Source organism: Lemur catta, chromosome 12, assembly GCF_020740605.2.
Source record: "Lemur catta isolate mLemCat1 chromosome 12, mLemCat1.pri, whole genome shotgun sequence".
NCBI classification, from domain to species: Eukaryota; Metazoa; Chordata; class Mammalia; order Primates; family Lemuridae; genus Lemur; species Lemur catta.
This window is the reverse complement of record NC_059139.1, coordinates 47,695,386-47,712,350: the sequence shown is the minus strand read 5'-3', so window position 1 is coordinate 47,712,350 and position 16,965 is coordinate 47,695,386. Positions and strand designations below refer to the sequence as shown.

Here is a 16,965-nt window from a genome sequence, read left to right as displayed (position 1 = left end):
ACCTCCTTGTTCTTATTTTTCAGAATTTTCCTGGCTACTCCTTTTTATTTTACCATATGAACTTTAGAATCAGTTGTTAAGTTCAACAAAAAGTCTTGGTACTTTTTTTGGTATAATGTTAAATTTGTAAGTTTACGTATGGAATATCAACATCTTTATATTTTTTTCATTTTTAAATTAAGGTTGTGATGGGGTCAGAAATTCCACCTCTTCCCTCCTAGAGTCCCAGCTGATCCTAAGAATTAAATTGACATGAAATAGATTAATAGGAAATAAGTTTTATGTGACATGGGAGCCCTCATAAGGAAATGAAGACCCAAAGAAATGGTGAAACCTGTAAGCTTTGTATTAGGTTGACTAAAGAGAGCCAGTTGTGGAAAAGTAACTAAATTATGTAGGGAGAGTAAAGGAAGATAATTATTTTAACAAGATCTGTTTGTCCAGAATTCCCTAGGCTATGGAAGAATGTTTCTTTTCTTCTGCCACAGGCAGAGTATCTTTTACATAGAAGTTTTTATGTGCCATTTTCAGAAAGAAAAAGGAAAGATTAGAATATCCTTTTTGTATCTGCTATTTTTCAAGTTTCCTTTAGCTCAGAGTAATCCTTATGTCAAAGTGGCATATTTTGGGGTGGTATACTCTGCCACTCTGTGAGGTGGAATTTACATACAGTAAGATCTCCCTTTTTTAGTGAACAGTTCTATGAATTTTGATAAATACAGTTTTTGCCACAATCAAGATATGGAATAGTTTCATTACCTGCCCCCCCCCCAAATTCTTCCATGTTCCTTTTGCATAATTTTTAAAATAAAAAAACCCTCAAAAATTTTTAAGAGGTAAAATAACCCTGACTTTTAGGGACATAAGATTAATAAATTGCTTTACTTCTTGGAAAAATGCACTATAGTAATGGTATTATTCATATTCTAATAATGAATTTTTAATCTTTAGTAATGGCCAGTAGAAATGAACAAAGGAAATGCTTTTTTTCTTTACCAGAAGCCTGTACTTATTCTCACAGAGGGTGTGTTAGAAAAGTGAAGGACTGCAATCCTTTTCATTGTTAATTTTGCTGATGCTGAGAACTATTAGGAAGTTTTGGGTTTTTTTAATGGTGATTTTTTTTTCCCCTGAGTAACCTGTTCCTTCTTTGTAATGTATGTGAGATTAGGTATGTTATGTATATTTGTGATTGGGAATGGAAAACGTGAAATAGTTCTGTACATTTTCTGACTAAAAGACTTCTTTGTTTTTTAGTTCCACGGTCATCTTTCAAAACAGTAAGAATCCACATAGTGAGGTACTGTGAATTAATAAAAAGGAATGAGGGATATCTCTACCTGTGATGGATCTACTAGATACAGTAAAGGAAAAAGAAAGTAGAGAAAAATGTGTATAGAATGCTACTGCTTATTTAAGAAGGGGTGAAGGGACGCATGTGCACATATGTATTGCTTATATTTTTAAAAAATTGTAAGGATAAACCATATAATTAAAAAAAATACAGGCAAGAACAGGTGAGTGAAGGGACAGAGATGGAAGCCAGACATCTCTAAATCTTGTTTTGTGCAATTGTCATTGGAATGATATTAATGTTACATAATTATAAAACAAAATTAAATCAACATGAAAAAAATCCTGAAAAGCAAAAGCTGGATGAAATAAATAAACCTAATTATGTATTGATTTGGTAGCATAATTACACAAAAGGAATTATTTTATGTGCCTTTTATAGAATTTAGCTCTACATGCCAAATAAGATATACTCTAAGGACATGAATTACAAAATAACTTTCTTCAGTAATCACGTTGTTAATGATATTATTAGTATTGTGGACTCTAAATATGGTATCCCATTAAAAGGAGCCAGGGCGTCATGAGAAATGATGGGTTCCGTGTCTGAGGCAGGAGATGTATTAATATAAGGTGATCCTGGAATATCTTATATTGGGAAGCTAGCAAAGACTAGTAGTGTTATTAGTTTGCTTGGGCTGTCTTGACAAAATTCCACAGCACAGACTGGGTGGCTTAAACAGCAAATTTATTTTCTCATGGTTCTGGAGGATGGAAGTTCAAGATCAAGGTTCCAGCAGTGTTGGTTTCTCCTGAGGCCGCTGGCCTTTCCTCTGTGCATGCACATCCTTGGTAACTTTCTCTTACAAGGACTTCAGTCATATTGGAAGAGGCCCTGAATGTCTTCATTTAATCTTTTTTTTTTTTTTTTCGGAGACAGAGTCTTGCTCTGTTGCCCAGGCTAGAGTGAGTGCCGTGGCGTCAGCCTAGCTCACAGCAACCTCAAACTCCTGGGCTCAAACCATCCTCCTGCCTCGGCCTCTCAAGTAGCTGGGACTACAGGCATGTGCCATCATGCCCAGCTAATTTTTTCTATATATACATATATTTTTAGTTGGCCAGATAATTTCTTTCTATTTTTTAGTAGAGACGGAGTCTCGCTCTTGCTCAGGCTGGTCTCGAACTCCTGACCTCAAGGGATCCACCCGCCTCGGCCTCCCAGAGTGCTAGGATTACAGGCGTGAGCCACCGCGCCCGGCCCCATTTAATCTTAATTACCTCCTTAAAGACCTTATCTCCAAGTATAGTCACACTGGGAGTTAGGGTTTCAAGATATGAATTTGTGGAGAGATGCAAATTTAGTCTATAGCAAATGGCATCATGTCAAACAACTCACCAGCCACTTTGAAGAGGCTCTTACTAGCTAAAGATGGGATACTTTGATTGTTGATAAGATAATAAGCAATGGATTTAAATCTATGAGTTTGTAATATTCTTTTTTAAAAAAAACCTTATTATTCTGAAAACTGGTAAAGAAAGAGAAAGAAGCAGGCATTTATTTTACCTTTCCTGTGCATACTGATTTGAATTACCTACTAAGTAATGTGGCTTAACTGAAGGTAATTATGTAGTTGATGAGTGAAAGGGTTTCTTTTAATATGTAAATATTTCTAGTAATAATGAGAAATTAGAATATCACCGTTTTATATACTCTTAGTGAAATAATGAATGGACCTAGGCAATGGTCATCAGTGGCCACTACTGTTACAAAAAGAATAACAGCCACAGTCTATTATCTCCTGTTAGAAGTACATACGTGCCTCCAAAAGTGAACTTTAATTAGATCAAACCTCTAAGTTTAATGACTGTACAGGAAATACATAGGACAGAGGAACATGTTAGATGACATGCAATCAGCAATTCTAAAATGGGGGAAGCTAAAGGAAAGACAATCTAATTTCTTCAACAAATAAATTACAGGGAAGGGAAAAGGGGTCATTTATAAAATTTAAAAACAGACTCAAGAAACATAACAACCAAATGTAATGTGTTCATCTTGGCACCTTGTTTGGATCTTGATTTGAACAAAATAACTGTAAAGAAACAATTGGGGAAGTGTGACTACTGGTCTATTAGTTTGCTATATAACAACTTACTCTAAAACTCAATGTTTTAAAACGATAAACAGTTATTACCTTATAGTTTTTGTGGGTTAGGAATCCAGGCTTGGCTTAATTGTGTCATCTGACTCAGGGTTTCTCAACAAGGCTTTGTGCAAGGTGTCAGTCAGGGCTGCATTAATCTCAAGGCATTCATCACTGAGAAGTATCCACTTCCCATGTGGTTGTTGGACTGGAGCCTTAGTTCCTCTCTAACTCTTTACTGGAGGCCACCTTGAGTTTATTGCTATGTAGGCTTCTCCATAGGGAAGTTCACATACATGGCAAGCTGGCATCCATACGGGAAGAAGTGAGAGAGTAAAAGAGGGAGAACAAGTGGAAGCCAATGTCTTTTGGTGACCTAGTCTTGGAAGTAACATCCCAGCATATTTGCTGTATTCTTGTTACTGGGTCTAGGCCATACTCAAGGAAGAGCATACACAAGGGCATAGATACCACAAGCTATTTTTTTTTTAATTTTTAATTATTATGGGTACATAATAGTTGTATATCTTTATAGGGTATATGTGATATTTTGATGCAGGCATACAATGTGAATTAATCAAATCAAGGTATCCATCACCCCAGGCACTTAACATTTCTTTGTGTTGGGAATATTCCAATTCCAAGTTTTTATCACGAGCTATTTTAGAAGCTGCTTACTACAGACTGTAAATCTAATAAGGGATTACTGACCTTTTTTAGGTGTGATAATTGTGGTTATGTTTGAAAAGAGTCCTTATCTTTTAGAGTTATATACTATTTCTACATGAAATGAATTAAGATGTCCAGGATTAGCTTTAAAATACATTGGGAAACTGGCAGCGGGCAAAGGAAGTAGCAGGAGGATTATAGAGGAAACAACATTGACTGTGAACTGACAATTTTTGAACCCAGATGACAGGTACACTATTGTTTCTCTTTTTGATGATGTTCGAAATTTTCCATAAAAAATGTAAAATGAACAAGGAAGTAAACAAACAAAAACCCCCAAAATACCTTAATACGAAACTACATACTCATGCTTTAGTACAAATGATTCACATTTGCATTTAAGGATTCTGGAAAGTTTTTTTTTTATTTTAATTTTTTTACTGTGATAAAATATAACACATTTTAACCATTTTTAAGTGTATAGTTCAGTGGCATCAAGTACATTCACATTGTTCTGTAACCAGCACCACTATTTACAGAACTTTTTTATCACCCCAAACTGACACTCTGTATTCATTAAGCAATAACTCCCCCTTCCCCTCTTCCCACCCGTGGCAACCACCATTCTACTTTCTGTCAGCATGACTTTGACTATTGTAGGTACCTCATATAAGTGAAATCATGCAATATTTATCCTTTTATGTTGGGCTTATTTCACTTAGCATAATGTCTTCAAGGTTCACCCATGTTGCAGCATGGGTCAGAAAGAATAATATTCTGTTGTATGTGTAGATAGCATTTTATTTGTCCATTCATCCATTGATGGATGTTTGGTTTGTTTCTACCTTTTGGCCATTGTGAAAAATGTTTCTATGAACATGGGTAAACAAAGGTTTGTTCAAGTTCCTGCTTTCCATTCTTTTGTGTCTATATCCAGAACTGGAATTGCTGGAACAAACAGTAGTTCTATGTGTAATTTTTTGAGGAACTGCCATGTTGTTTTCCACACTGGCTGTACCATTTTACATTCCCACCAGCATATAAGCTCCGATTTTCCTACCTCCTTGCCAATAGTTGTTATTTTCTGGTTTTTTTATATAAAATTTTCACTTGTTGTAATAACTGTCCTAATGAGTATGAAGTGGTGTCTCATTGTGGTTTTGATTTACATTTCCCTAATAATTAGTAATGTTGAACATCTTTTCATGTACTTACTGGACATTTGTATTTCCTCTTTGCAGAAATGTCTACTCAAGTCTTTTGCCCATTTTTGAATTCTATAAATGTTTTTTTAAACAGAAATGATAAATATTTCAGTCTGTCTAGTAACATGCTCACCATGGTATATCATTGCTATTAGATCTGTATCCCTCACTACCTTTGAAGCTTCCTGGGGGCAAGGACTATGTGTCTTCTCTCTGTTACCACGGTGCTGCCTTGAACATAGAAATAAATCCAAAAATTAAAGGAATTCTGTCACTGTATATTAGGAAAATGTACATTCAGATTTAACACTGGGATTTTAATCTCAGGTTCTCTGTATTATAGAGAAATGTGAAGGAAAAAAATTACTAGCACTGGCCCATCAAGTGGTTGCCTCATTTTATCTCTATTCAAAAACTGTAGTGATATTTGTTCTTTACCCCCAAATACTCAAAAATTGTAACAGAATATTTGTAAAAATGAGTATGACCATATGCATGGGTCTTTATGTTTCCTCTGGGATAAATTTTTAATTAAAGTATACATTTCTGGAATAGCACTTTGAAATAGAAATATTAATGGCGGTGTAACTAAAAATTTTAGTAAGTTTAGGTGTCATAAAAATGAGTTAAAATGTTAGTCTTTCTTTAAGAAACATGATGATAATCTGTGCCTTCTTTTTTGGTATTTGAAAGGTTGCGCTTTGATGAAGACACATCTCTTAGATCTGCATTCAGTCTGCATCCTGATATAAGTGGGATATGCAAAGGTAAGAATGATTGTTTTCACTAAGTAGTCCCTTTAATTTCCCAAGTATAGTAAGCCCTCTCTTAACATCGTTGATGGGTTCTTGGAAACTGACTTTAAGCAAAATGACATATAAGAAAACCAGTTTGCCATAGGCTAATTGATATAAACAAGAGTTATGTTCCTACATCATATTTCTGGTCACAAGAACATCACCAGACTTCTAAATAAAGGCCAAAATACTTCTGATATTAAACATGGAAATAAATGTGAGCTATACGTACATTTAAGAAAGATTAACAAAAACAAGATAATTTTTTACTTAGTTATTCCAGTTCTGGGTCGTGGGTGGCCAAAGCCCATCCCAGCAGCTTAGGGCACAAGGCAGGAACCAGCCCAAGACAGAGGCCATGCCATCACAAAACACACTCACACCCATACCCGCACTCACTCAAACTGGGTCAATTGAGACATGCCAATAAAACCAACGTGCAAATCTTTGGAATGTGGCAGGAAACTAGGGTACCCAGAGAAAACCCATGCAGACTTGAAAGGAATGTGCAAACTCTACAGACAGTGGCCATGGCCAGGAATTGACTTTTTTCTTATTAACGTTGAAACAATGTTAGTAAAAAACTTGCTGTATTATTTCATTAACTTTTCTTTTTATATTTAGCCTTCTAATTTTACACAGGATTAGTTTCTTATAGGTATCTGTAATAGACCATAAGGTCTATGACACTAGGGATAGCAATGGGGATTGTAGCTTCCAGAAGATGTTTAAGGCTCCTAGAAAGGGCTACAAAGGTATAAAGTGTCACCCAGATAGTTCTTCTCCTGAATATCTGCAGCCTAACCCTAGAACCTATTTGTAAAAGTAAATAATAGTTTTTAATAACTAGTCTTATTCTTCCAGACTAAAATTCAAATAGATATGTTTTTTAAAAGTTCCTTTCATCTACTAATTCTCCATACTTCCTGAGCCCACTTCTAGGTTGATTTAAACATTTATAGAAAAATCTATCACTGATAGTCACCGTTCAGAAAGATCAATTCTGCAGTAGCTGTTTAAATGGTAATTTATTTGCTTTTATAGTTTTTTCCTGTGTTCCCCCTCTCTTTTTTTTTTATTTTGGAGGATGTCTGGAAATAAGTGTAAAATAGAAGAAAAATTTCCTAAACACACATGAAGGTCTCCTAACTTTTGTGTATTGTTTTATAGTTCACAAAGTCTTTTCATTGGACATCATCTCACCTGATAACCCCAGTGAAAAGTTATAGTTTCCTCCTGGAGTGGTTTTTATTACATGTAATTAGAAAGGACAATGTGTAATATTGTCTCCAGAATACCTTCTTTTGATACATAAAGTGCCACTAGGAAGGTGTTAGACGTTTGTTTCCATATTCCACCAATTTTTTTTTCTTTTCCTTTCCTTTTCCAAATGATAGATCTTTACTATTTTGCTGATTATTAAGAGTATAAAATATTTTTAAAATACAGAAGTATATAATGTAGAAAGTGAAAGTTCTCAACCCCTACTCTTCAGTATAATTCCCCTCTCAGTGATTGCCGATGTTTAGTATTTGTATATCCTTCCAGACTTTATAAATATCTTTTTTCATAATTGGTATTGTACTCTGTACATTTCTTTTCTTATCTATGTTGATCTACCTAACCTTTTATTTATTTATTTTTATTTTTTCATTTTAAACAAGTTTACTTAAACAACAAGATCCTTAATTCAAAGGAAAACTGTCTAGTATTCATTTTTTAGAGTAATTTATCCCCACTTAAAGATAGATTACATATAACAGCTATATACAAAAAAGTTATAATGTTATCCTTAGTTTTCCGGTGGTAAATGAGAAACATTAAAGTCCACCAGTTGAACAAAGTTTGTGAGGATTTTTATGCTGTTGGGGTTTTTTGTTAAAATAGAGCAAAATAACTTACTGAAATAAGAGCTGAGTGAGAATGATACTGATGGAGAAAGAGGGTGTTTTCACAGAACCAGTATTTTTTCGCATCTCAACTCCATTTGATGTCAATCAAAACTTACCATTGGCCATTTAGTAAAACAAAAAAATGCAATATGCTTGTGCACATATACCAGTTTATGTACAATAAATGAATGGGAAAGGGGAAAAGGAAAGAATAAAGAAAACTATACTGTAGGAGTCAAGATGTGGTAGAACTGAATTGCTTTCTAATTGTAAATGTGTTCACGGTCTGTAAGAATAGGGTTCTGGAGTAAAGTAACAGGTTTTTTTCCAAGTAGACACTTCCTGTCTGCTACTGGAATATACCAATTTTATCTTCATCCTCCATTCGCACCTATACAGGTATGTCTGTTTCACTGATTGGCTGCCTATCAAATTGGAATCCCATCTGTCTCATTGACAAACCCTATCATTCACAATAGGTTTTCATTAGTTATTAAGTGTTATATGGCTCTTAATCTTAAACTGCACCACAGAACCATCCTGCCTGCCACCTTCAAATTAATATGATCATTGTTCTCAGTCTTGACTCCTTCCTTGGGCTTGTTTGTTCACCATGGTGAGTGCCAGAGTCTCCTCAGCTGCCACTGTACAAAAGAGATAATCAGGTCCATGTTGAAGGACCCTACTTCAACCTTTTAAATTGCTACATATTCTTCCATTGTATGAATACACCATATTTAATGAATTAATGATATTTATGATGTTTCAATGCTGTTACAAATATGAATATCCTATTATTTGTACCTTTGCCTACTTTTCTGATTATTTCCCTAGAATAACTATCTGAAAGTAGATTTTCTGTGAAGGGGTGTACATATGTCAGCTCTGGACATATATTATCCTCTAAAAAGATGTGTTTTTCCCCCTAGAACCAACGTAAGACACATTCAATCTTTGCCAGATAAAAAGTATCTGATAATTTCAATTTGCATTTTCAAAGAGTATCAGGGTTAGGCCTATGTTAATATTGATCATTTATAATTTTTTTATGTAAATTACATACATCTCATAATTATTTTCATTTCATTATTGATTTATAAGAACATTTTATATATTAAAAAGGGCAAACCTTTGTTTTATATATATATAGCAAATAGTTTTACCCAGTTTCCTAGTTATTTTTTAATGTTATTCGTGATATATTTTGTAGTGAAGAAATTTTAAGTTTTTGTATAGTAAAATCTGTCAGTCTTTTCTTTAAGGGTTTCTTTTTTGTTTTGTCAAAACTAGAAATACTTTACCTACCTCGAAACCATAAATGTATATTCTTTTATCTTTATTTCCATTTATTATATTTATAGCTTTTACATTTTTATTTTTAATCTGTTTGGAATATTTTGGCATATGGGAAAGGTAGGGCTCTAACTTTATTTTTTCACATGGTTAACCAGTTGTCCCAATATTATTTATTGAATAGCCCATCTTGTTGCCACTGTTTAAAATGACATTGTTGTCATATAGTAAATTCCCAGATATATATAGGCCTGTTTCCCACTCTTTGTTTTGTTTTGTTGATCTATTTGTCTATTTCTGTACCATCACTGCACTATTTTATCATCCTTAGCTTTTAGTACATTTCTATATCTGGTAGGGAAAATGTCCTCCCACATAGAGTAGCTGGCTATAGCATTCATCTTAGGCTTCTTTGGTACAAACAGCAAGCTCAGTGCAGTATGAGACTTTAACCACTGTGTGCTTCCAATTTACCCTCTTCCAAATTTCGTTGGTGGATTTTCTCTGAGCTCAGTGGTTTTTGGAATTCTGATGGAAGAAATCCATATAGTTACTTCTGAGGGAGCATTTCCTTTTCCTATGTTGAGTGACAAGCTGTGTTTTAGCTTGGGGTGCTGTAACAAAATTCTATAGACTGAGTGGCTTAAACTACAGACATTTATTTCTCACAGTTCTAGGGGCTGGGAAGTCCAAGATCAAGGTGGTGGTATATTTAGTTCTTGGTGGGGCCCCTCTTTCCAGATTGCAGGTGGCTGCTGTATTGCTGTGTCCTCACATGACCTTTTCTTTGTGCTCAGAGAGAGCTCTGGTTTCTCCACCTTTTTTAAAATAAAGATCTTAATCACATGAGAGATTATGAGGGCTCCACCCTCAAAATCTCATGTAACCCTAATTACCTCCCAAAGGTCCTACCTCCTATTATCACACTGGAGGTTAGGGCTTCAGTATATGAATTTGAGGGGGAGACACAGTCAGTTAGTCCATAACAAGCTGTTTACTACTGCTTCATTTTCCTTTAATTCAATCCCATCTTTTGATCTATGGGGGGCATATTTCCTTTTTTCCCATTGGTACTTCAGATTTTAAAAAACCCAAAAAACTAACTATTTCTTTGAATATTTTTCTAGGAACTTGGAAGGGAAGAAAAGTTAAAATATGGGCTCAATTTGTCATTTTGAAAACAAAAACTCTGGCATTGTTTGAATTATGTACTAGCATTATGTGTTTTAAAAAATGGCCTAAAATGAAGTTTAAAAAAAGAAAGAATTAGTGGTTCTTAAGTCTGTATAATTTTCTATACATATTCTTCACCTTCATTTGTCCTGAGACAAAGAAATATCAAGTATTATTTTGTTCAGTGTACTATATCTGTTTCCTCCTAATTAATAATTTTAAAACATTAACACATAAAAGTGGCAGTTAAGAAATTATGATATACAAGATGATTTTTAATGACATTTTACCATATCTATAAAATCCTTGGGTCATTGTCAAAGCAGAGCAATAAAACTATTACAAATGATTTATGATTGTATTTCATTCTAGGCGCGCCTTCTCCTGAGATTCAGTTTGGGTTCAAACTCAGAGAGAATCTACAAGAGCAAATGAATAAAAATAAGATGATGTGCGTTCTTAGTAAGGATACAATATTACAGGTGTGTAGCATGTTGGTTGAATACATACTTATTAAAAATGCTGTCTCATAGAGTGGCAGATTACTAATGATAATTCTTTTTATCTATTATTTTGCTTTTCTACTCTCCCTTTTTTATTTATTGAGAGGTTTTTACCTCTCTTAACCAGTCGTTCTATTTCTTTGCTGCAAATTTGACTAACACCAGTTATTTTAAGAGGGAAGATTTAAAATACAACTGACCTTTGAACAATTCGAGGGTTAGGGGCACTGACCGCCCCACACCCTGCCTTATGCAGTCAAAAATCACGTATAACTTTCGACACCGCAAAAACTTAGCTACTAGTAGCCTACTGTTGACTGGAAGCCTTACTGATAACATAAACAATTAACGCATATTTAGAATGTTATATGTATTATATACTGTATTCTTACAATAAAGTAAGAGAGAAAAGAAAATGTTAAGACAAATCATAAGAGAAATTAATATATTTACTATTCATTAAATGGAAGTGGATCATCATAAAGTTCTTCATCTTTGTCTTCATGTTGAGTAGGCTGAGGAAGAGTATGAAGAGGAGTTGATTTTGCTTTCTCAGGGGTAGCAGAGGTGGAAGAAAATCTGTGTATAAGTGAAACTTCACAGTTCAAACCTGTGTTGTTCAAGAGTCAATGGTATTTCCTGTTTTCCTCTTTTATGCCTTTTATATTTTTCTCTTTTTGGTAGAGATGTGGAAGTGAGAAGAACAAAGGTTAAAATAGGATATAATAATTATAATTTTCATCTCCATTTCATGTCAGAGATCATCTTAAACTCGTGAAGAAGATATTTGTTTGTATAATATAATTTGACATATGGACCACTGAAAAGACCCTTCTGTTGTCTTATGTGTGTGAGTATACACACACACTTCCTAAGACTTTTTATTTGTTTCTTTTTAATGCAAACATCATAGGGGAAAGTAAAGGATGATTCAGTTAACATCTTGGCTTAAATAAGTTAGATAACTAGGCCAGGTGCAGTGGCTCATGCCTGTAATCCCAGCACTTTGGGAGGCCGAGGCTGGAGGACTGCTTGAGCCCAGGAGTTTGAGACCAACCTGATCACCATAGCAAGACCCCATATCTACCAAAAAATTTTTTTTAAAAAATTAGCCAGGCATGGTGGCATGCACCTGTACTCCTAGCTACTCATAGGCTGAAGCAGGAGGATCACCTGAGCACAAGAGTTTGAGGTTGAGGTGAGCTGTGATTGTGCCACTGCACTCTAACCTGGGCAACAGATTGAGACCCTGTCTTGAAAAAAGCAAAAAACAAGAAATAAAAAAAACTAAACTTGGCTAGGCATGGTGGCTCATGCCTGTAATCCTAGCACTCTGGGAGGGTGAGGCAGGAGGACTGCTTAAACTCAGGAGTTTGAGACCAGCCTGAGCAACAAACAGCGAGACCCTGTCTCTACTAAAAAAATAGAAAAAATTAGCTGGGCATGTTGATGAGATCCTGTAGTCCCAGCTACGCAGGAGGCTGAGGTACAAGGATTACTTGAGCCCAGGAGTTGGAGGTTGCTGTGAGCTAGGCTGACACTACTGCACCCTAGCCTGGGTGACAGAGAGAGACTCTGTCTCAAAAAAAAACCAAAAAACAAAAAAAACAAGCAAATTTGGGTACCTCAGTCTGCCAGAAAGATATTTTAAGCAAATGTTATCAGCTATTCATCAAGGTACTTAAAACACTTATTGAATACCAGTAGTGGGTATTCTGTTCTACTGAATGTGACGGTAGTGTGTGAGACATCCTGATGTGTCCTGGAGAGCCAGGATTGGTTGGGCTGATCTGGCTGGTGAGAGTTCTTCCACTCTACTCTAGGTAATCTATGACTCAGTGAAAGAGAATGATCTTAGCTAGAAGATTGTTTTTTGATTAAAGCTATGTAAATAGATTTGCTCCTTTTCCTGATTGTCTGAATTAACGCAATTAACCTTTCACCTCTCACACCCTACCCCAAAAATAAAACAATAAGAAAACTCTACAGTTTAATGGTCTGGTCAAAATATGGGGTGGGTAGGGCCAGGAGAAAAATGCAGTCTCGTATATCAAAAAGATAGAAAGCAATTTGTGTCCCTTATGAAAGAATTGATTGAAGTGTGTCCTTGAATATTATTAATTAACAAAAGAACAACTCCAGCCCCCGCTGTATTCAATGGCGTTAGCTCTTGGGTGGTAGTTTCAACACCCTTTTATGATAAGAACGCTTAACAAAATAGGCAGAGACAGGACTTACCTAAAAATGATAAAAGCCATATATGACATACCCACAGCCAACATCATACTGAATGGGGAAAAATTGAAAGCATTCCCGCTTAGAACCAGAACCAGACAAAGTGGCCCTGTATCACCACTTGTATTCAATTTAGCGCTGGAAGTCCTTGCCAGAGCAATCACACGAGAGAAGGAAATCAAGGGCATCCAAACGGCAGCAGAAGAGGTCACACTATTGTTCTTTACTGACGATATGATCTTATATCTAGAAAACTCCAAAGATTCTGCCATGAGACTATTGGAATTGATAAACAAATTCAGCACAGTCTCAGGTTACAAAATCAGTGTACCGAAATCAGTAGCATTCCTATACCCCAACAACAGTCAAACTGAGAACCAAATCAAAGACTCAATAACCTACACAATAGCAACAAAGAAAATAAAATATCTGGGAATATATTTAACCAAACTTTGGCTTAATAAACCTCCATCAATTGAGATCTTTGCCTTAGTCACTTATTTTGGATTATCAAAAGGGACACAACAACTTCAAATTTTCTGGTATTTCTTGAGAATTAGACTGAATCAGTTTAGCATTTAACACTGTAACACAGATGTCATATAATTTCTGGTCCTTAGGAAATGTTAGAACTTGGCAAGAATGGCTCCTCAGAATCATCACAGATTAATGAAAAGGAAAAGAACCTAGGAATAAAAAAGGAACACTTCCCTTTCTCTTCACTTAAGTTCCACAAATTTTTTTAATATTAAATAGAAAGAAGTTATAACAAAGACATAGGGGCCAAAACTGTAAAACTCTTAGAAGAAAACATAGAGAGGAAGTATCATGACATACTTTGGCAATGATTTCTTGGATATAACACCAAAAGCACAGGCAACAAGAAAAAGAATAGATGATAAGTTATATTTCATGAAAATTAAAAACTTCTGAGCATCAAATGGCACTGTCAACACAGTGAAAAAGCAGCCCATGGAATGGGATAAAATACTAGTGAATCATATACCTGATCAGGGGTTGGTATTCAGAATATATAAAGAATTCTTACAACTCAACTACAGAAAAAACAAACAACTGAATTAAAAAATGTGCAAAAGACTAGAATAGACATTTCACCAAAGAAGATACGTGTCCAATAAGCACATGAAAAGATAATCAATGTCACTAATCATTAGGGAAATGCAAATCAAAATCACAATGACATACCACTTTATACTCATTAGAATGATTATTGTTAAAAAAAAAAAAACTCCAGAAAATAACAAATGTTGGCAAGGATGTGGAGAAATTGGAGTCCTTGTGCATTGCAATTGGGATTGTAAAATGGTGCAGCTGCTGTGGAAAATTATATGGTAATTCCTTAAAAAATTATGCATAGAATTACCATATGATCCAGCAGTTCCACTTCTGAGTGTATACCTGAAGGAAGTGAAAGCAGGGACTTAAAGAGGTATTTGTACACTCATGTTCATTGCAGCATTATTCACAATAGCCAAAAAAAGTGGAAGCAGTGCAAATGTCCATTGATAGATGAACAGATAAACAAAATGTGGTACACACAATGGAATATTATTCAGCCTTAAAAAGGAAAGAAATATAGGTATATGCTACAACATGGGCATAAAATGATGAATATTGTATGAGTCGTCTTATGTTTCTAGAGTAGTCAAATTAATAGAGACAGGAAGTAAAATGGTGGCTGCCATGGGTGGGGGAAGAAGGAAATGGGGAATTAGTGTTGAATTGGTATAGAGTTTCAGTTTGGGAGAATCAAATAATTCTGGAGGTGAATGGTAGTCATGTTTGCCCAACAGTGTGAATATACTTAATGCTACAGAACTGTACACTTAAAAATGGGTAACAGTAAATTTTATGAGTATTATACTGCAATTTAAAAAAAGAAGCTAAGAAAGAATAACACAAGAATTATCTTAAATGTTAATTTTTTAGCTTGTTGCATTGGATTAACATTCATCAGTTGAAAAAAACTGTTTTTCTTCCTAGCAACCTAAAGATGAAACAGAACAAAATAAAGCCCTGTTACAGTAAGTATAGTAATTTTTGGCTTCATTATATCATAGTTTTTTTTGTCATTTTGTACATCTGAGTATTCATTTTTTAAGAGTTTTAGAATTGTGTGTTTTTGAATGATTGCCCCTTTAGCAGCATAAATATATGTTATTTTATAAACATTCTTTATGTTTAATTTCATAAGAATGATTGAATCAGATTAAGGTAAGTTCATTCTCTATTAATATTATTTAAAAAGTGAATTTAAAGCAAAACATGAAGGAAGAATTTGTAAAGCTTATTGAAATTAGACTTCCTGTAACTATTATATTTGAAGAGACTATCTCTTCAGTTATTTTAAAACAGTGGCTCTCAAAGTATGGTCTATGGACCCTGTGGGGTATACATGAGATTCTTTTACAGGGTCTATGACGTCAAAAGTATTTTCATAGTAGTACCAACTCATTATTTGCACGTTTCATGGTGTTCATGTAAGAGTTGCGAACTCATTAGGTGCTCACAGCACAGGTGGAGAAAGATTTCTCACACAAGGATTAGGATATATAAAAGTAAACAGTTTATTTTACTTTCTTAGAAGGAAAGAGATAGGGAGTGAGAGTGAGAGAGAGAAGGGAGAGGGAGGAAGAGAGAGAGAGCAGGGAGATGTGGCACCCCAAAGAAAGAGAATGGAGGTGTCCACCTGCCCTGAACCAAGTGGCTTGCCATTTTTTATCAGGACAAAGAGAAAGGGAAACAAAAAATAGTGATTGCTGTCAGTTGCTAACAGAAGTGGCTGTGAGATGTCAAAGAGTTGGCTTCTCCCCTTTTCCTTTCCCTTGGAGACAGGCTTATCACTGGGGATGTGATCTTGTCCGTGATCTTGCCCTTGAGGATATAGTTTTGGGCGGGAACTGAGGCTGGAAGCTCACATCCCTTCTGTCCACTCAGGAACTCTTCAAGGCTGTTAAGCAAACTCTTAAAAACAGTTTAATCTATAGGTCTGGTGAATGTAAAAGAAAAGGATTTACATTTCCCTTCTGTTTGCTCAGCTCTTTTCAGATGTGAAAACAAAACCCCACAGGGTACCAATTAGCGAGAGAGCTCATATGATTGATCTTAGCTGTGACTGAGAGACTGTATGTTAGATAATTTATTTTCTGTTATTTCATTAGCAAGGCCATCCTTTCAGTTTACATTCGCATGACAGTGCTAAAGCAGTTGTGGGTAAAATGCTGGAGCCTTAATAGGAATCAGCAGTGGCACCAGACAGTACTAGTAATCATCATGTTTTTTACTGCCATGAACTTGCAGTTAAAAAAAACAAAAGCCAGTTTCACTTAACACATTTGTGTTTGGTAAGGCAGAAGTTACTAGTTTTATTAAGTCTCTACCTTTGGTTATATATCTCTTTAATATTCTGTATGATGAAATAGGAAGTATACTTAAAGCATTTCTGTGCATACTTGTGTGGTGGTTATCTTGAGGAAAGCACATGTGCACTTGTTTGTGTTGTAAGTATTGTAGAAAACTAGTTTTACCTTTTTTTTTTTTTTAACTTGAAAGAATGACTGACAAACTGGTTATTCACACTTGGGTATGTGGCAGACGTTTTTTTGAAAACAAATGAAATAATAAGCTGGAAGGAAAACAGCTGATGATATTTGTTGCCAGTGAAAAAATTCAGACTTTCAAGTTAGAATTTTGGAAAATGGCATCTACCACCTTGACCTTGATGGCTTTCCAATACTTAA

General features: G+C 35.0%; 1 protein-coding gene and 1 pseudogene across 1 annotated transcript in view; one reads left to right on the top strand and one right to left on the bottom strand.

Moving 5' to 3' along the window:
* ANKRD31 (ankyrin repeat domain 31) overlaps window positions 1-16,965 on the top strand; it is a 105,136-nt gene that overhangs the window by 8,159 nt on the left and 80,012 nt on the right. The window contains exons 2-4 of the mRNA XM_045566407.1: window positions 6,005-6,078; window positions 10,839-10,948; window positions 15,209-15,249. Coding sequence (XP_045422363.1) covers window positions 6,005-6,078; window positions 10,839-10,948; window positions 15,209-15,249 — 225 coding nt within the window. The remainder of the gene's footprint in view (window positions 1-6,004; window positions 6,079-10,838; window positions 10,949-15,208; window positions 15,250-16,965) is intronic.
* On the bottom strand, window positions 8,236-10,610 carry LOC123648526 (annotated as a pseudogene).